General features: G+C 41.1%; 4 protein-coding genes across 6 annotated transcripts; 3 read left to right on the forward strand and 1 right to left on the reverse strand.

Annotated features, from left to right (window-relative positions):
* The first annotated feature begins 16 nt into the window (after positions 1-16).
* Pak3 (p21 (RAC1) activated kinase 3) lies at positions 17-11167 on the forward strand. Of its 2 annotated transcripts, XM_070206927.1 has the most exons (3): positions 17-2872; positions 8231-8498; positions 10819-11167. In XM_070206927.1, the coding sequence occupies exon 1, from the start codon at positions 834-836 to the stop codon at positions 2544-2546; it is 1713 nt and encodes a 570-aa protein (XP_070063028.1). In that variant the 5' UTR covers positions 17-833; the 3' UTR covers positions 2547-2872; positions 8231-8498; positions 10819-11167. The 2 variants fall into 2 exon arrangements, with proteins under 2 accessions (XP_070063028.1, XP_002053177.3); XM_002053141.4 differs by lacking the exon at positions 10819-11167 and having other exon boundaries at positions 8231-10496.
* A 193-nt stretch (positions 11168-11360) lies between these two features.
* Positions 11361-13070, reverse strand: LOC6629853 (methionine synthase reductase). 2 transcript variants are annotated; one of them, XM_015171903.3, is made up of 3 exons: positions 12816-13069; positions 11465-12765; positions 11361-11405 (listed from the first exon to the last, which is right to left on the reverse strand). In XM_015171903.3, exons 1-2 carry the CDS (start codon positions 12939-12941, stop codon positions 11470-11472), a joined length of 1422 nt encoding a protein of 473 aa, XP_015027389.1. In that variant the 5' UTR covers positions 12942-13069; the 3' UTR covers positions 11361-11405; positions 11465-11469. The 2 variants fall into 2 exon arrangements, with proteins under 2 accessions (XP_015027389.1, XP_070063029.1); XM_070206928.1 differs by having other exon boundaries at positions 11361-12765; positions 12816-13070.
* A 138-nt stretch (positions 13071-13208) lies between these two features.
* Ttc1 (Tetratricopeptide repeat domain 1) lies at positions 13209-14314 on the forward strand. The gene is made up of 2 exons (XM_002053139.4): positions 13209-13913; positions 13968-14314. Exons 1-2 carry the CDS (start codon positions 13351-13353, stop codon positions 14254-14256), a joined length of 852 nt encoding a protein of 283 aa, XP_002053175.1. The 5' UTR covers positions 13209-13350; the 3' UTR covers positions 14257-14314.
* Positions 14315-14417: 103 nt separating this feature from the next.
* On the forward strand, positions 14418-19351 carry ema (C-type lectin domain containing ema). The gene is made up of 12 exons (XM_070206926.1): positions 14418-14609; positions 14663-14918; positions 14980-15119; positions 15463-15611; positions 15673-15815; positions 15871-15957; positions 16019-16812; positions 17091-17207; positions 17492-17953; positions 18009-18561; positions 18617-18835; positions 18889-19351. The coding sequence occupies exons 2-12, from the start codon at positions 14713-14715 to the stop codon at positions 19211-19213; spliced, it is 3195 nt and encodes a 1064-aa protein (XP_070063027.1). The 5' UTR covers positions 14418-14609; positions 14663-14712; the 3' UTR covers positions 19214-19351.
* The last annotated feature ends 194 nt before the right edge of the window (positions 19352-19545 follow it).

Consider the following 19545-nt stretch of genomic DNA (forward strand, 5'->3'; position numbering starts at 1 on the left):
CAGTCACTTGTTCGTTTGCGTGTGAGTGTGACAGCAGTACGGCCGAGTGCAGCGCGACTTGCAGTAAAAGAGAGAAATTTAAAGTTGTTAATTGTAGAGCTTCCACTGCAGCAAAAGAATACATCAAACTAATTAAATTTAGTGTGCCAAACAAAAGAAAAAATGACTTGAAGGAATGGTTAAGTACAAACGACTAGTATTTGCGGCACAGGCAAACTAACAACCACAACAACAACAACAAGAGCCAGAACAAGACGCTGCCGCGGCCACTCCTTTTGTGCCCGTTGTCTCGCTCCAGAAAAATGTGTGTGTGCGTGCGTGCGTTCGTGAGTGTGTAGATGAAATTGAAAGAAAAAAAAATAAAAATAAATTTGTGCCCACTGCATTAAATTAAAAAGTTGTTGCATTAATTAAGGCAATAAAAAGTGAAAATTCTACAAAGCAGCGTACAAAAATGGCAAAGTGGGTTTTTTTTACTGTTGCTGTCTGCAAAAGCTCAAGCAAACTTAACTAGAGATAAGCGAGCGACGTACATTAAAACATAGACACGCACACAGATACACACATACACACATACATACATAAGCAGGCAGGCACACGAATATACAGAGCACGGCGTGTCCGTGTGTGTGTGTGTGCTTGTTTATGACTCACGGCTGGCCCTGTGAGTGAGTGTGTAAGTGCGAGTGAGAAGGCGCTAGAGCGCTACCTACGGCAACAAAACAACAAACACGCTTCAACAGAATTTCCCAAGCATTTATAAAATTTTCAACGTTGTGGAAAAACAAAGAACATAGAGATTAAGTGAGAAATAGAATAGAAACAACACAAACATGAGTTTCGCCAAATGGTTCAAGAAGAAGGAGCAAATCTCCGAGATTGGCGCCCCAACAAATTTTCAACGGCATTTTCATGTCTCACGCAATCAGGAGACGGGCGATCTGGAGGGTCTGCCCACGCCCTGGGTGCGCCTGATGAACACACAAATCACACGCGATGAGCAGGACAAAAATCCAGATGCGGCGTATCATGCGGTCAAATATTACAATTACTCCATTAAGAAAAAGGAGCAGGAGGTATTCAAGCCCTTCATTACGGAGGATGTCATACACGAGGAGTCCAAAGAGATTGATAACTATGTCAATTACAAGAACAAACACAAATCGCAGGATATTGATAAATCGGATGACGATGGCAGCGGCAGCTCAACAGCAACAGAGAGCAGCAGCAGCGGCTGCGGCAGTTCCGCGGCGAACAGCAACAGCAGCAGCCTCAATGATAGCAGCCAACAGTCTGTCATACCGCTAGATGCGCTAAACGATGTCATCAAGGAGCTGGAATCGACTTTGGGTCGTGAAACGCTCAAGCCGGTTAAGCCATGCGGCTTGGAGCCGCCGCCTGTGCCGCCCAAGAAATCGCCACATCAACTGCCGCCCAAGCCACAAATCAAACCGAAACCTTCGAGCGTTATCCAGCAAAAATTCTCACGTGATCTGCGTAGCCTAGATGGTGAACCACACAAGATTAATACAGATACAATTATCATTAAGCCCAACAATTTGGGCAGCGCCAGTCAGGAGGGCGGTATCGATGCCGATGCGCCCGAGGAGACCATATTGCGTCGCTCCAAAGAGAAACGGGCACAGAAAACGGATGCAGAGATTTATGATGAGCTGCGCGCCATTTGCAATCCGGAGGATCCGCGTGAACGTTACAAGACCAGCCAAGAAGTGGGCAAGGGTGCATCCGGCATTGTATTCATAGCCGGCGACAAGCAAACGGAAACCCAAGTGGCAGTCAAAACAATTGAAATGAAAAATCAATCCTCCAAGGATCTCATATTGACCGAAATACGTGTGCTCAAGGATTTCAATCATAAGAATCTGGTCAATTTTCTGGATGCATATCTGCTGGAGCCAGAGGATCAGCTCTGGGTGGTCATGGAGTACATGGATGGGGGTCCACTTACCGACGTCGTCACCGAAACAGTCATGAAGGAGCGCCAAATTGCCTGCGTTTGCCGTGAGGTCCTCTATGCGATTAGTTTTCTGCACGCCAAGGGCATCATACATCGGGACATCAAGTCTGATAACGTGCTGCTCGGCATGGATGGCTGTGTGAAGGTTACGGATTTTGGTTTTTGTGCCAATATCGAGGGCGACGAGAAGCGCCAGACCATGGTGGGCACACCGTACTGGATGGCGCCGGAAGTGGTCACACGCAAAAAGTATGGCAAAAAAGTGGACATCTGGTCGATTGGGATAATGGCGATCGAAATGATTGACGGACAGCCGCCCTATCTGTATGAGACGCCACTGCGTGCGCTCTATCTAATTGCCGCCAATGGACGACCTGATATTAAGAGCTGGGACAAGCTCAGTCCCAGCCTGCAGGATTTTCTCGATCGTTGTCTCCAGGTCGATGTGGATCGTCGTGCCACAGCCGATGAGCTCCTCAAGCATCCGTTTCTTGATGATTGCAGCGAGGTGAAGGCTTTGGTGCCCAATATTAAGGCTGCCAAGAAGGTTCTCAGACGCAATGTATAGTTAATGTGTCAACAACATCATCGAGCTGGCAAATTGCTCTATGCGTGATGTGACCAAACGAATCACCCTACCCTCTATATGCTGTCTAAGCCTTCCATTTCATAGACGGTCTTCTTATGTGTATAAATTCGAAATCTGGAACAAAATGCTGATTAGTCTTTCATGAAAACGTAGTCACAGAAACAACAACAACAAGAACAACAACAACATAAAACGTAACAAGTCACGGAACACATACATATACATATGTATGTCTGTCCCTCCGTCTGTCGTCTGTGCAACTGACGCACGCATTGCACATCGCTGGCCGATAACATCGTTAAGTGGTAAGTCCAAAAAATATATATATATACATATATACATATAAACAAAATTGAGCAATTGAATATAAAGTCTGCATGCACACATACATTTACATCTGTCAATCAATCAGATTGATTGAGGATCAGTGCACAGCACAAACTGTCAGGACTAGGAAGCTCTAGTTAGTTTGTATTATTTTGGCATTTTATTTTTATTTTCTGCGTCTAGAAACTCCCAGAAACTATATATTTATCATGTTCGAAGAATTTGTTTGTTCCTAATATCGTGGATGTGCATACGTCCGATCTCTGTCATATCTATACTAGGCCATCGCGAATCGACAAAACAGGTTTCCAATTTAATAGACCAATCCAATTTTTTGCAGCAGTGACAAAAAACTGTTTTAAGTGAAGGGGAGCTGTTGCGAAGAGGTTGTACGCAATTTAATGAATTGCCCTAATCAGTGGCTGTTGATATACCGGTGAGACAGATTAAACTCGATCAAGGTCTCGTTCAAGCCTAAGCAATACTTGTGTGTGCGTGTGTGCGTGTGTGTGTGTGTGTATGTTGCATATATGAGAAAACACATGCGTTGCGTTTATTTTTTTTTTTTTATCACAACAGTTGCGTTTGCATTTGAATAATCAGCTTTAAGTATGTCAGCTCTTTAGTTGTATGTAAATTATGCTTAGTCAATTGTGCCAGAGTTGACAAAGTACTTTAAAAACATAGTTGTGTGACGTAAAGTACTAGCGCAAATTCCTAGAATCAAATAACTTATCATATATCGAAAATCGGTTTGGCATTATTGTCTTTTTCAAGAGCATCAAAGCTTCGACTTGAGATTTTCTAGAAGGTAGCATTTATTCTCTTTGCTGAAGCACGCAGTCCCATTGAAAAGTAACACGTAAACACTGGCACACATACACACAGACAATAACAATTACGTGTGTATGTGCGCCAGCAGCTAACCAATACTATTAAATACGCTCGTTCGCATTTCCTGTTGGACAGCAAAGCAAAGACTTGAAATAACGCATTGTCTGCCAAAAAAAAAAAAACAAAATGTATAAAATAAAAACTCATACATTATCACAATAAAAAAAAAAGAACAACTTCCAATTCAACACACTGCGCACATACGCAGACAGCAACACCTACACACATGCTCCGCTTTTATAATAGCCTTATCAAACAGCACTTAGGCAGTTCACACACATACATACACGCACATGCATGCATATCTTAGCTATCTTAAAATCCCCCGTGCTTTTATCAAATTCCAAGAACCTTTGTTGGCATTATAAGTTGATTTTGATAAGCGTTAAAATAAAAAAAAAACTAGTGCGATCTTTGTCTAGCCAGAGTTGCTGTGCTGCTAAATGTCGCAGTAGTCGTTGTAATGTTTTCGCTATTGTCTTTCTTATATCTTTCTGTTTGTCTGGCTGCATTTTTTCACCACCATCCACTTATTGAATTTAATTGCTTGTGCAGTGGCGGTGGCGACCGCTGGACGTCGCGCAGCGCTATTTTTACGCTCTCACTGTTACTGTGCGTCGCTCTAGCTTACTCGCTCCCACTTCCACTCGATCGCCCTTTTTCACTCCCACACACACACACACACACAGAGAGAGACATACACACAGTGCGTGCACTTTTCTACCGGATCTTTGGCTGTTTATTTGTTTATATTAGCGGTAAATACTTTTGCTTTCCGTTTCGCTTGCTACTCCCAATCGAGGCAGCAGCTGTTGGTACTCACCATAATTGTCTTTGTGTGTGACGCAAAGTTTTAACTTTGTTGATGTTGGTTTTTATGCGGCTGCTGGCTTTTGTGTGCCAAATGTCTTATTGATGACAATAATGTTAACAAACAACAGTAGCAGAGTAGCAACAGCAGCAGCGACGGCAGCAGCACAATGAATAATCATTCGCAAATATTTAATGCAGGAAATCAATATGGGCTTTTAAATTACATGTGCCATGCACATGAACACACGCATACATTCACACAAATGTATGCACATGTGTATGTCCCTGTGTGCATTTCCAGTTTTGTTGGCTGCGCGTCTGCTGCAGTTGCATGCTGCCTTTTTGCCGGCTGCTGCTGCTGCCGCTGGGAGTGGCGCTGCTGGGGCCAAAGTACAATTTCCAGTCCACGCGTATGCGTAAAGCCTTGTGAAAGGCCCTTTACATACATACATGTAATGGACATGTACAACACATGTATGTGTGTGTGTGAACTTATACCTATCGCTTAACACTTTTGTTTCTTTCTGAGAGCGACATTGAACAGCAGCCATTCATATGTATGTAGATACATAAGTAAGTGTGTGTGTGTGTGTGTGAGAGTGTGCCTGTGTCTGTGCTTTTGTATATTGCACGTAGTTTTAGTAGCAGTTTTTGTCTTTGCCTAAGCAAACTTCCAAATATACAAAAACTATAAAATGACTAAACCCAATTCCATTGTGCGTTCAATTTGCGTAAGTTGTGCGCCCCCTGCCCACTCTTATAATTTCACCTTGCGCACAAAAGGTTTTGCGTTATACGTTTTGGTTTTTGCAGTTTCTGTTTTGGCTTTGTTTCGTTTATTGAACCATATGAGTCTCCTGCCTTTTGGTGTAGTTGTTCTTGTTTTTGTGTTTGTTGTTGATACGCGGAATTGTATATGATTCATTCGCTGTGTATTTCGTTGAGGAGGAACTTCGTGTTGTGAGCTCGTTTTTCATAACAAAACATGGCAACCGACCTCTACCCATCCGCCGCCGCATTCGTGCGACATTTTGCATACGTACATGTGTGTGTATGTACATGCATGTACACATATGTATGTATGTATCATGCAATGCCCAGCAATATAATAATTATAATTTCTTGCTGCATTTTCAGTTACATTACGTATGAGATTACACAGTGCTCGTTGCTTGAAAATTTCATCAATTGCATTGTTTTACTGTGTGTTACATATACAACATGTTCCACATGCACTCCACATGACACAGCAACAACAACAGTCGCTGAGCTTTCATAGCGGTTTTCAAAGTTTGCAATGATATTTTCGCTGCGACTCTTAAAACTGGAGCATGAAGCGCTGTTTTGAAGCCATAAATCAGCTGGCGCTGGCTTTGATTCTCGTTTGCATGAAAAAGTACAGATAATTGCCGGCATAACTGTATTCATACCCTGTTTCTTGAAGTGTATTCAAATAGGCTACACTTAATTCGACCGAATTTCAAATACTATTACACACACATACATATATGTTTGTATGTATATAGTTGGGTATATAATAAAGAGACGCGAAAATTATGGCGTTCCCATGTGAAAGGAAATGTATCGATACTTCCTAAAAAAAAAAAAAAAAAATGAGAATATTGAAAGTTAAATGCACATTGTTCAATCCAAAACCGAGCATTTTTCGTCAATGGAAAATTGTGAAGAAAATTTAGCTGTGAAAATACGAGACGAGCGCATCTGTCTTATCTGGACAACTGCTATAAATATAACAAAAACACAATGGGAGTCGAGTGGCACGGATACAAATGTTGTCGCTGGGTTTTCATTGAAATTTAAGCGTGACTTTAGCGCGGGCGCTTCACATGCCGATAAATGCACACACATGTATGTACATACATACATGCAAACATATATATGTGCATATGTGACACACACACACACAGCCGCACAATTATTGCGCTGATAATTGGCTGCATACGCCAGTGACGCGTTCCCAGCGCTTTAATAATAATAAAAACAATAACAAGGCAACATTTTTGTGTTTTGTATGCGATACACACGCTAATACAACAAACCTGTTGCGCCTTGCGACCCACTGAATATAATAATAATAATAATAACAATCCACAAAAAGGAAGAAATTGTTGTAATTATGCAAAATTAAACAGATAAGCGCAACGCTTGCATAAACAGTATCGTGTATACCCAGCGACCAATTGGAGTGCAGAAAAGCTCTGCTTGTTCTTACACAGCATTGCCCTTCGCCGTGTCTGTATCTATTTATAGTTCCAGTTCATTTCATATGTGTTTTGTTGTTGTTTTTTTGGGCATTGCCAGCCTAATCAGCTCTGAGTATCCTAATCACCTTGATAAACAGAACGAAATGTGATAAGACAAGCGAAGTGATTATTTGCCATGTTCGAATTTGCTTAGTTTTTTTTTTAAATTTTTTTTAATAAAATTTGTAGTACACATGTCGATTGCTTTGTTGCGTGTGTGCGCAGCTAGGGCTCATGGACATTATGCAATGTTTATCGCAATTAATAAAGGTCAAAATGTTAATTGGAATAGAGTTCAAGTGTACACATGTATAAAAAGACTATGCCACTTTTTTTATTATTATTTAAGTCGATGGATTCTGTTTGTGCAGACATCATTGCAAATATTTACACCCTGATTGGAGTGGAGCAAACTGCACAAGAGCTTTTCGGCAACACCTGAAATAGTTAGTGGAAATTTCTAGCAGCCAGAAGAAGGCATCAACAAACCCATATACCCTATCACACCCCATACCCTCATATTGCCCATGGCATACCTTTCTCTGATCTCCTTTTCATCCTATATCTTATTGATACAGCCAAAAGATATTTAAATGTTGTGGTGCAACTTAGTAGGAGACATCTCCGATCCTATAAGGCATATATTCTTGATCAATTTGATCAAATAATGGCAAAATATTATTTTCATCGGATCAGTCTATTATATAGCTGACATGGGAACGAATGGTCGAAAATTAAGTTCTTATCTGACAATATCTTTTGTTTATCAATATCCGACTATTATATTATGTAGCTTAGGAAGAATCTGTGCGAGAGAAAGAGAGAGAGAGAGAGAGAGAGAATTCAGCATTTACTAGCATTATTCCGATGTTTAATATTCGGCGAAGATATCCAATTCGTATTGTTTCATACTCCATTACCAGTTCGAGTTTATTTATTAATATGGATTGTCAGTCTCAGGGCTTAGACATAATTTACAGACTCGAGATGATAATCTCTTTTTCACGCGTTATATGCTTAAATAATGTATGCGATTAGAATAATATTGCTTGCTGGGGAAAAATATACAGTGAAAACTCTCCCAACCGACACTTCTTTTTATCAAACAACCTCTTGGGCGTTTAGTTACCTTCAAGTCGTGAATACCCGAAAATAGATTTCCCAGACACTCTTGAGCGGAAAATAATTTACTATATGACTAGGCAAAATACTATAATATGGGATTTAAAATGCTGAAGCCTGAGTCATATTTAAAATACTAAAAGTAACTTATTATTTAAATACATAGGTCTGAGTCACAGGCAAATTGGCAATCGATAAACATTTGTGCAACACCAATAACAATATGCGCATCTCTAATTGCAGGACAAGGCCAATGTTCGTCGCTAATGAGAACAACAACCGTTACAACAACCGCTACAACAACAACAACAATTCGAACGAAAAACAGAAGGTGCAAAGAAGTGACGTCACAGCAGCCGCAGATGAGAAATCAGCTTACGAAGTTTGTTTTTGGTATAAGATTAGACGGTTTACAGTTGTTCGACTGTTTTGCTTACAATATTTTACTTTGCCTGAGACATACATACGATATTCATGCGTACATCTAGAGAACATTTCTAAATATATTTGTGTAAGTACATACATACATACATACATACATACATATATATGACTGGCTGAGTGTGCCCCTGTGTATGCCCCGTCGGCGGGTATATGCAATACAATTACGTTAACGAAAGCATACGATAGTTTAATTATATTTCGCACACAGCTGATATAAAAAACTATTGAAATATAATATATGTACATTAAGTGGACATTAGATGCATAAATGTTAAAATAGTGTATACATATACATAAATGTGATTTAAGCGATTTTATCAAAGCTGCATTATGCAATTCTACATAAAATTCGTCGTAGTCTCTAAGTGCAACAACTAATAACAAATGAAACATGCAATACTTGTTTGTAAATTACCAAAAAAAAAACAGAAAACAAAAAACAAAAAACAAATGATAAATCGTTAAAATGTAACAAGTGGAAACGAGTGGAACAAGTGCCATTAGGACTAGCTAGCAGCAGTGAGTGACACAAACAACACCACCAACAAAAACAACAACAACAACACAAGTAAAGCCAACAACAAGGATAACCAAAACTTCCTAGCTACATATACTTATAAACAATTCTTAGCAAATTGGCAGCATTATCTACAAAAACAATGTACTAGAGAGAGTGAGCGGGAGAGAGAGAGAAGATATAAAAGAAGATATTCCCAAGAAAATTCAAATGTTGAGATGGTTCTATATTCCATTTAAATTAGTACAAACGTAAGAAAAATAAGCTTATCCGAACTAAACGCAAAAGAAACAGAACCTTATCCCAGACAGTTATCAAAATTCAAGAATTGCAACCCTCCCCCTTCCCCAAAAATGATTGCCATAAACGTAGCGCACAAATGAAATGCTACTGAAGTATAGAAATGCGCTATGCTGTTATCTAACGGTAATGTGTGTGTCAAAAATGATGATAATTCAATATAGGGAAAATACATATGCATATATTGTACACAAAAGTATGTAGGACGCGGCACCATAAACCTAGAGTAGTTCCCATTGGAAATTTTTCGCGCGTATGCCAAATACAAATAGCAGAGAGAGAGAGAGCGAGAGAGAGAGAGATAGGAACAGGTAGAGTGGAAGTTAAGAGTGAAAGGAAAACGTTTAATTCCACAATATTTTACGTATACCTTAGCCGAAATAATCAACGAGTTTACGTTTTGGCCTTTTCGCTTTAGTTGAAATATTTGAATGCTCTTTCCAAATTTGAAAATCAACTGCCGCTGACTTTTGCAATTGGAATTAAATGATGTACAACACTGGTTTTGATTGGAAAGAGTATGGACATCTTCGGTGCGCCGATGCTTAGCTTTCTTTACTTGTTATATACATTGTATAATAAAGAAAAAAACAATTTTATGCATTAGCTTAGTAGTGAGCGGCCATTTTTTATATATTTCCACAAACACAATGGCCGGCCACATATTTCCATACTGCTGCTGCTGTATAACGGTCATAGTTGAATTCATTGCAAAGTGCACCCTGTGATTGTAACGATAAATGTGACAAGTGGAAACGTTTGCATTTTGACAATACTTTCTTTTTTAAGCATAAATTTACATTTGGTATTTCTTTTGAGTATTGCAATTACAGGGTGTGCACAATTTGAAGGGAAAGAAATAATATGCAGAGTATGAGTACGTCATGTATTTGTGCATCGTTTAGAGCTTAAATAAAATATTCATTTTGATTAGATCGCTTAACGACAGCGTATTATTAGGCAAGGCAACGAACGCAAAGTATTTTGAAAGATGAAGAAATGATGAAAAAATCTAGAAAAGTATTCTGAGCCAGTTGGCACTTAACGCAGACATACCCAAATGAAACATAATCGAAAGCGCATTTAAACAAATAACGAAAAAATAAAAATAAAGGCAATGATTACAATTAAACGAAACGAAATGAAACGAAGCGAAGCGAAACTTAAGTCTTTAAAAAGTAGCATCAATTTTTTATACGGAATTTTTATTGCAATTGTAAAAAAAAAAAAAAAAAAAAAACAAACAAACATTATTGAACTATAAGAAAACTGTATGTCATCCAGGAAAATTTTTGATAAAATCCTTAATCCGTTATATTAGTAACTTATAAAAGCAAGCAGATATACATATACAACATTTACATAATATACATACAAACAATTGGCGCTATTTCAATTTAAATGTAGTTAAAATACACATTATGCATATTACCTAAGCTGATTGATATACATAATAATATTAAATAAGTACATACAAATACTTAACGCAGAACTTTACAAATATTGTGTATTTCATCAAAAGGTTTTATTCTTATTGTTTTTTTTTTTATTATTTTATTTTTGATTTTAGTTGGATGATATTGCACATAATTCCATGCAAGCTGTTTTGAATGCATTTCTTTTGCAATTGCTTACCTAAGTCGTAATCGTATATTAAACATTTTATTGAAATACATAATTATAATTATATTTTGCAATTTATATATATATATATATATTATTATTATTTTTAACAATTACGAGCTGATAGTATGCATATATTTAGTTTTAATCTATACACACCCATACACACACCGTCGTTTGAGCGTACGGTTATTTACAATTTTATACGCACAACTTGTATGTATTATTTTAGTTTGCACTGTAATTTTTATTTTGTGTTGTTAAATATATCGTTATTTACTTATTCGACCAAAGCATTTTGATCTCTAATTGCTTCTAACTGGCGCTTTCATTCAGAGAATGTCCTGTACGTCCATTTTAGGTAAGTGAAGCGATTTTGGCTGGAGGCATAAACTTGTATGCACTTTTACAGATCTGCACACTAGGTAACTGCTGATTCCCACTCAACTATTTCCTTTTGGTAATGCTATCCAAATCAATCCAATTCCATTCGTTTGTAAGCACCATATTTATTTCGAAGCAAGTTAAACGTGTCTTTGAATTTACCATTTTGATTAAAACGCATGTTAAAAACAATGGAAAATATATCTTACTTATATTATAGCCAGATATCCTCGCGATACTTGCCCTTTGCCCGCATCTCCTTGAGCCACTGTGTGGCCTCCATCTCGTCTAGTTTTAAGCCAAGCTGCAGGCAGCGTCGCAGACCGTCTTCGATACACTTGGTAATCTTGGCACCGTCGGCGCACACATATAAAACAGTTGTGGGCTGCTGCATCAGTTCCACAAGTTGCTGGGCATCCTGTTCCAGCAATTGCTGCACATATTTCGGCTGCTCTCCTGTGGAGTGTCGGGAATAGCACAGCCGTAGACTCTGTAGGATTGAGGCCTTCTGCCAGGCAAGCAGTTGCTGCTGCTTTACCATGGCCTGGGGCATCTTGGCACCTACATACAGCCATGTTTGACCTGTCGCTAGCTCCTTATGCAGCTGCTTGTGCGCCAGAAAGCCTAGAAAAGGAGCCAAGCCTGTGCCCACAGCTATGAGTATTTGATTGCCACTGAACTCCTGGTCCGTGTAACGAAATGCATTCGGTTCGCGTGGATAAATGTATAGTTGGACTGATTGCTGCTTCTCCCGATGCAATTCCCGCTTGGCCTCCAGCATGCTGGTCGTGACGCCCGCCTTATTCGCGCGTATAGAATAAATGATGCGCAGCTGCTGCGAGCATTCCAATGGACTGTTGGCTATGGAATACGGGCGTGGTAGCAGGCGTGGCAAATGCTCGACCAGTAAGGCCAGCGTTGGCTGGCAGGTGGTGCATAGCTCCAGCAGATCCAACAAGCATAAGCCACGCTCCAAAATGAGTGTCTGATAGTGTGCCGCGCCCTGCTTCGAGGATAGACTAGCCAGAAAAGAGCGCTCTTTCGAATCGCTGGTGCAGCTCGCTAAAGCGCTAAGGAACTGTTTTTGTGGAACTGCGTGCAGCGATAGACAATGTGTTAGTAACTCGCGTGGCGTCGCTGTTGCCGGTATGTGGCCGGGAACTTTGGCACTCTTCTTGGCGCAGTTCAAGGCGAGGCTTAAATGGCACACGCTATCCGCCTGCTCGCTCAAATTCAGGCGCTGCAATAGCTGCGCCACTATCTGTGGTGCGTTGCTAGGTAATATAGCCACTGTGTCGCCGGGCGCATAGTCCCATTGACCAAGGGCTGCGGTGTCCAGCGTAAGCTCCACAACACGCTTCGTCTCCGTAGCTGCATCAGCGGCCACAAGCACTTGGGCATCTTTTATGGTAACTGCTGTAGGCTTATAAGCACCACGTGCAAAGGGAAATTTCAAGGTATTCCCGCAATTCAGCTGAGCACATGGCTCAAATCGTGCTCTAAGTGAACCCTGCAACATTATTGTTTAAATAAACTCTTGCGAAAGTTGTGTGCACTGACCTGCTCTGCGGAGCCAAAGACCACTTCGAGATTGCTTTCCAATGGTTTAGCTGGCACATATTCCGTCAACGTATGTGCGTCAATGTCCACAACAAGTGGCGCATTTATATGCTCAACGCCGACCATTCCGATGTTTACAAATGATCTAGTGTGACCGTACTTGGATTGGTTAAATATGACAAACAGCAATTAGCGCAACTATTTGGTCAAGGCAAGTGATTTCATATATTAAAAATAAGTATTTTATTGCAAATTGGAAATAAATTGAATATTATGAATGTCAGTTCAGACTATTACGGTTTCTTGACAAAACACCAAACAAATTTTCTGTTATAGACTGAAAATCGTTGTAAATAACTGTCATCTCTAGTTAAGTGCTGCTGTACTATTATGGCATAAATAATGCAACAGTCAGCGCTGTTTGCCAGTGTGTACACACTGTGAATATTAAAACTAAAACTGCAACGCACAATAACAAGAATATTTTGCGATCGAAATTTCGAGTACAAATTGAAGTTAACTACTAGCTAACAACATGGCAGAAAAGAATGTCACCGATGAAGAATTCCAGGATGCGCTCAGCGAGCCAGTGCCGTCCATACAAAAAGTTACAACAAATTCTCCGAAACAAGACAAATTGATTGACGAAATTATAGAAAAGAACAGCAAACTACGTCTGGAGGATGATGAAGCTGGCGCCGTGGGTGGCAAAGAAGAGGGCAACAAGGACAACAACGATGACGATGAAAATAATAGTGATAGATTGGAATTGATTCATCACGATGAAGAACTTAGCCTGGAGGAGCTACAGCTGCGAGAGAAAGACCTCAGCGCCGAGGAGCTGGCACTAAACAAAGAAAAGGCCGACAAACTGAAACTGGAAGGCAATGAACTCTTCAAAAACGGTCAGGCCGAACGTGCCATTGAGCTCTACACTGATGCCCTGAATATTTGCCCCTCCACGAATAGTAAGGAGCGCGCTGTGCTGTTTGGTAATCGCGCAGCGGCCAAAATGAAGCTGGAAGCCAATAAATCGGCCATTTATGACTGTACGAAGGCAATCGAACTCTATCCGGAGTATGTGCGTGCGTTGTTGCGGTAAGTATTTAATTTAACAAGAAGAATACAAATATTTAAACAAAATGTCCACAGACGTGCAAAGCTGTACGAGCAGGAGGACAGACCGGATGAGGCGCTCACAGATTACAAGCGTGTCTATGAAATTGATCCAGGTCAGCGTGAGGCACGAGAGGCCCAAGTACGTCTGCCTGCCTATATAAATGAGCGCAATGAGAAGCTCAAGACCGAAATGATGTCCAGCTTAAAGGGTTTGGGCGATATGATATTAAAGCCATTTGGCTTGTCCACCGCAAATTTTCAAATGAAACAGGATCCTAATTCAGGATCGTATTCCATTAATTTTAATCAGAATAATAGTTAGTATGAAAAGCTGTGTCATGTTTGTTAAATTCTCAGAATAAAGTTGCAGATAAAATGTGTAGGAATTTTTTGCTCTTCAGCTGTTTGGGTCAGTGTGTACACATATGTTGTGGACTGCAACAGTGTGACCACGCGTTTGAGCAACAGCTGACATTGACACCTGCTGTCGTCTTACAGAAAACGCAAGAAGAAGAATCGTTTGTTGAAAATTAAAATCTTATTTTTTTGCTGATATTTACAAAATTAGTTTCGTTTATGTGACGTGCCGCTTGACAAGCTTACATTATATTGTGGGCTCTCAGTGAGTTCTAGTGCTGGAATTTCCAGCTTCATCGAGTGCTAATGAACTATTTTGTGAGGTCTTTTGTGTTCTGACTAAAATGGTTATAGACTAATTCTATTATTAGCATTGAGTGTACCCAGTCGCAATTGAGACAGTGTTTTCAATACTCGCATAATGTTTCGAAGTCGTAGCTGGTTTGGCGGCCCTTGGGGTGGACGCCCCAAGAATCGACTGTCATTGGAGCACCTAAAGTACCTGTACAGTATTCTGGAAAAAAACACAACGGTATCGGAGAGCAACCGCGGTCTGCTGGTTGAATCATTGCGCTGCATTGCCGAGATTCTTATCTGGGGCGATCAACATGACTCCCTTGTGTTCGAGTAAGTGTTGCAGCTTACAGTGTAATATAATTAAGAAGCATACCGATTTCTGTTACTACAGCTTCTTTCTGGAGAAGAACATGCTCTCATACTTTTTGCACATTATGCGCCAGAAGAGCGGCGGGTCCAGCTATGTTTGCGTACAGTTACTCCAGACACTTAATATTCTCTTCGAGAACATCCGAAATGAGACATCCTTGTGTATGTAAACAATTATTTATAAGAACTACAAAGTATATTGCCATCAGTATTAAAAGTATTTTACAATATATCTCTATAATATCCCTAAACCTAAATTTCTGTTGTGAGCAAAGAATATACCGTTATTTGCATGCGTTAACAGTCCTACTAAACATCATTTGTATAACAGTTCCCTTCTATTATAGCTTTTTGCCGTTCTAATTAGAGCCGTTATATTCCAATTAACGCACGCATGAAACTCTTAAATTCTTAGCTTAGATATTTTTTATATGCTGTTTGAAAAAACTGACAGTTTAAATTTATAAGATTTGCTGCTAAGGATTTGCAATTATTAATTTTTCAGATTATTTACTAAGTAATAACCATGTGAACTCTATAATGTTGCACAAATTTGACTTTTCCGATGAGGATGTCATGGGATATTACATACTCTTTCTGAAAACGCTGAGCCTCAAGCTAAACACACACACAATACATTTTTTCTACAATGAGGTGGGTCCTACTGTATATTTAATGTTTAAAGCTCTTAATTTGCTGTGTTTTTCATTATCAGCACACAAATGACTTTCCACTATACACGGAGGCTATTAAATTCTTTAATCATCCCGAGTCCATGGTGCGCATTGCAGTGCGCACAATTTCCCTGAATGTGTACAAGGTGCAGAATGCGAGCATGTTGCGTTTTATTAGAGACAAGTAAGCGAATAAACCTGGAGAAAGACAATCTATTTAATATTTTCATCTCTATCAGAACGGCGGCGCCCTACTTCAGCAACCTGGTTTGGTTTATTGGCAAGCACATATTGGAGCTGGACACCTGCGTGCGCACAGATATAGAGTGAGGGAGCAATAAATTCTTATACCGTTCTTAATTAAGATTTCTCCCGTTCTTCCGCCAGTCATCAATCGAAACAGAAGCTTTCCAATTTGGTCGCCGAACATCTTGATCATTTACACTATTTGAGTGACATCCTGCTGCTGGATATTACGGATCTGAATGCCGTGCTCACAGAACACTTGCTGCACAAGCTGTTTGTACCCTTGTATATATTCTCGTTGACGCCAGCGCCGCCGCCGCCCTCTTTGGCATTGGTCACGCAGAATTTGGCGGCTGTGCTGAATCGCAATGTGGACATAGACATACAGGAAATGCATAATCCGCGTGTTAGCTCAATTGTGGCGCTATATTTGCTATCGCTCGTGTTTCTGGTTGTCAATCATGCGCCGCTTGTGCATGCCCTCGCCTGGGTCATTCTAAATGGTGATCATAGCGTATTCAAAGAAGGCGCTGCCGAAATACTCAACTCCTATACGGAACATCGCGAAGTGGTGGTGCCTGGTTTTGGTGAGCCACACGAGAGTCTCGAACAGGCATTGGACACGGTTATAGGCCATACGGCTAACTACAGCGGCGATGCAGCTAGCGAGGACAGCGGCGTGGAGTCAACAGCTGCGACGACCACAACGCCCACAAGCAGGCACATAGAAACTGTTGCTGAGGCTGCAGCCACTAGGTTGCGCAACATAACCGACGAGGAGAAACAGATGCTGCAGCAGTCCACATCGACGCAGGCTTTCACTGAGCTAGCCAAGCCTTTTCTGGACACCGTGTTACAAGCACTTGATTGCACAGAGAATGATTATCTGGCGCTATTATCACTCTGCCTCATATACGCCATGTCCCACAATCGAGGTAAGTTTGACTGTGACCAAGTATCTAGAGATTCAGCTACACATCAGCTGCTCCGGTTCTCATCTAACTTTGCCTCTCTCATCTCTCTCTGCTCTTTGCAATGCTCATTTCACTGCTTTTTGTGTATGGTGTGAAAAAAAATGATTCACAATAATGTATACACAATATGGTACCCTGTACCAGATGGTATGTAACTTGTTCATTCCCCCATACTAATGTGTCCCAAGGAGCTGCACCACAACTTGCTTATAAGTAACTCTTTTCGTTTCTGTTCACAGGCATGAAGAACGAATGGTTCGAGCAGGTGCTCTCCAAGTCCATGCGGGGCTCTTTTAGCTATAAGACTGCGCTAATTGAGCATCTGCTTAACATCATCACGCATTCCAGCCTACCATGTAAGTAAAGCACTAGACTGCGTCCCTCGCACCTTCCGGAAAGCCTTTCGGGTATTTTTTCGTTTTTAGTTTTCAATTGGGTTGAATTAAGTCTAATATTTTTTAAGTTATGGAGTGTCCGATTAGCTTCGCTTAGATGCTTACTCAGGATTAGTTTGTAAAGTTTTCCAGCTTAGATCTTTATTCGCATTCCTACTGTATCAAGGCTATCCGAAAGAACATAATCACACAATCTTCATTCACATTACATACGTGAACGTTTTATTATCTATCTTCATGTGCAGCCAGTCGCATACGTTTGATCACAGTTGAGATTGCGTTGGAGCTGCTGCTGACCTTCACCAAGCCGGTTGCGGATGAGGCGCCATGCATAACGGCCACGCAGCAGGGTTTGCTCTTCAGTGCCCGCAATCAGTCGATGGTTGTGCTGCGCAACTTTTACAAATCGGAGGACATATTCCTAGATCTGTTCGAGGATGAGTACAATGAGATGTGTAAGGCACAGCTGAATGTGGAGTTTCTCTGTATGGACTCGAACATTCTGCTGCCGCCAACGGGCACGCCTTTAACAGGCATTGGCTTTACCCGGCGCCTGCCGTGCGGTGAGGTGGAGAAGGCCCGACGCGCTATTCGCGTGTACTTCCTGTTGCGTCGCACGTGTCAAAAATTCTTGAATGAGAAGGAATCGCTTCTGCCGCTGACGAACGTAGTAAATCTGGTGCAGGTGGAGAATGTGCTCGATCTGAGTAAGTTTTGATGAGAACGTTTGCTAGCAAATTATTATAAATGTACTCCTGGTAGACAACAGTGACCTAATTGCCTGCACTGTTGTGTCAAAGGAAAATGCTAAACAGCGCCGTTTCCTGGTCATTGATGCACTGCAACTCATACTCGTGGAGCCCGATGCCAAGCTGTTGGGCTGGGGCGTGGCCAAATTTGTGGGCTTCCTGCAAGATGTGGAGGTGCAGGGTGACAAGGACGATTCACGCTGCCTGCACATCACAGTGCATCGTGGCGGCGTTACCCATAATCGCACGCCTCAGCTCTCTGCCAAATTTTTGTTCGACGATCATATACGGTGCATGGCGGCCAAACAGCGCCTGACCAAGGGTCGCAGCAAGGCGCGTCAGAAGAAAATGTATCAAATAGCACAGCTCATTGAAATTCCCGGCCAGCTGGAGTCGCCGCTGTTTCCAGTGTGTGGCACCTCAACAAGTTGTGGCAATACGCGCCTGGCGCAAAAGGGTGCAAATTTGACAGCGAGTCGAGTGCCCGGCTTTGCGGCTGTGCTGCGTGGTAACAACAGCGCGGGCATAAGTCGCACGCAGATGGCGCAGAATCGCTCCATAGAAGGGTAAATCCCATATGAATATATTTATATATTAATATATGTATATCAACAATTTAAGCATACGGAATGAAAGCGGTAGCCGCTCACGACGACGAAGTCCCAATGCCGGCTCCAGTTCATCATTGTCGCAGCGCCTGGGAAACGCAGCTCTGGATCGTGATCGTTCACCTAGTGTCAGTGGCGGCAGCCACAGCTCCTCCCAGTCCAGAGAAAACTCACAGGCGCGCGGCTCCGGTAATCGCTCCCGTGAGAGCAGTCCGCGCATGCCAAGACCACGGTGCGTTTAATTCAAGAGAATTTATTCGGATAACTTACATCTTTGCCTTGCAGTTCAGAGGAAATCCCTTTAGAGGATTTTCAACATTCACGCAATAATAGTCCACACTCGCGCAGCGCTGTGGCCAATGCATCTCCATCCTCTCGTTCGCATACGCCCTCTCGCGTGCTGCACATCGACCAAGTATCGGTGCACAGCGGTTCGCCACGGGAACCGTCGTCTCTGGGCACGAATGCTTTATTAAGCCAACTGAATGGTGGCGTAACCATTGCCAGAGAAGTGCTGCCGGCACAAAGCTCCGAGGAAACATCCTTTATAGGCAATGATGTTGATGTTGAGAACAGACGGAAGGGCCGAAGCAACATTGAAACGGTTTGAAAACAATTTTAGTGTTGTGACAACATTGTAATCTACTGTGCATAATAGAGAGGTAAATTGTCGCTGCAATTTTCAATTCCATTAACTGTTACTTTTAGCTTTCATTTAGAAATAAACTTTGATTTGACGAATTCGAAATGTTAGGCTGAAGTGAATAAGTCAACTAAAATACAGGGTGTCTGCTGATTTTTTCATTTTACTCACTCAAAACAAAACATTTTTATTAACATTTGTGATCTATTAAAAAAAATGAATTGTCTTTGACTTATTCGCATTTGTTGCTTTTGTTTTGTAAACTTTCAATTTGCAAAAAGCTACATAGAAAAATAAAG

The sequence above is a fragment of the Drosophila virilis genome, chromosome 2, assembly GCF_030788295.1.
Source record: "Drosophila virilis strain 15010-1051.87 chromosome 2, Dvir_AGI_RSII-ME, whole genome shotgun sequence".
NCBI lineage: Eukaryota > Metazoa > Arthropoda > Insecta > Diptera > Drosophilidae > Drosophila > Drosophila virilis.

Excerpts from the sequence above, each read along its gene's own strand:
- Pak3 (XM_070206927.1), top strand. The coding sequence starts at position 834 with ATGAGTTTCGCCAAATGGTTCAAGAAGAAGGAGCAAATCTCCGAGATT.
- LOC6629853 (XM_070206928.1), bottom strand. The coding sequence starts at position 12,941 with ATGGTCGGCGTTGAGCATATAAATGCGCCACTTGTTGTGGACATTGAC. Across the intron at positions 12,766-12,815 it reads TCTTTGGCTCCGCAGAGCAG|GGTTCACTTAGAGCACGATT; the intron begins GTCAGTGCACAC and ends ATAATGTTGCAG.
- Ttc1 (XM_002053139.4), top strand. The coding sequence starts at position 13,351 with ATGGCAGAAAAGAATGTCACCGATGAAGAATTCCAGGATGCGCTCAGC. Across the intron at positions 13,914-13,967 it reads TATGTGCGTGCGTTGTTGCG|ACGTGCAAAGCTGTACGAGC; the intron begins GTAAGTATTTAA and ends AAATGTCCACAG.
- ema (XM_070206926.1), top strand. The coding sequence starts at position 14,713 with ATGTTTCGAAGTCGTAGCTGGTTTGGCGGCCCTTGGGGTGGACGCCCC. Across the intron at positions 14,919-14,979 it reads CATGACTCCCTTGTGTTCGA|CTTCTTTCTGGAGAAGAACA; the intron begins GTAAGTGTTGCA and ends CTGTTACTACAG. Across the intron at positions 15,958-16,018 it reads TGCGTGCGCACAGATATAGA|TCATCAATCGAAACAGAAGC; the intron begins GTGAGGGAGCAA and ends TTCTTCCGCCAG.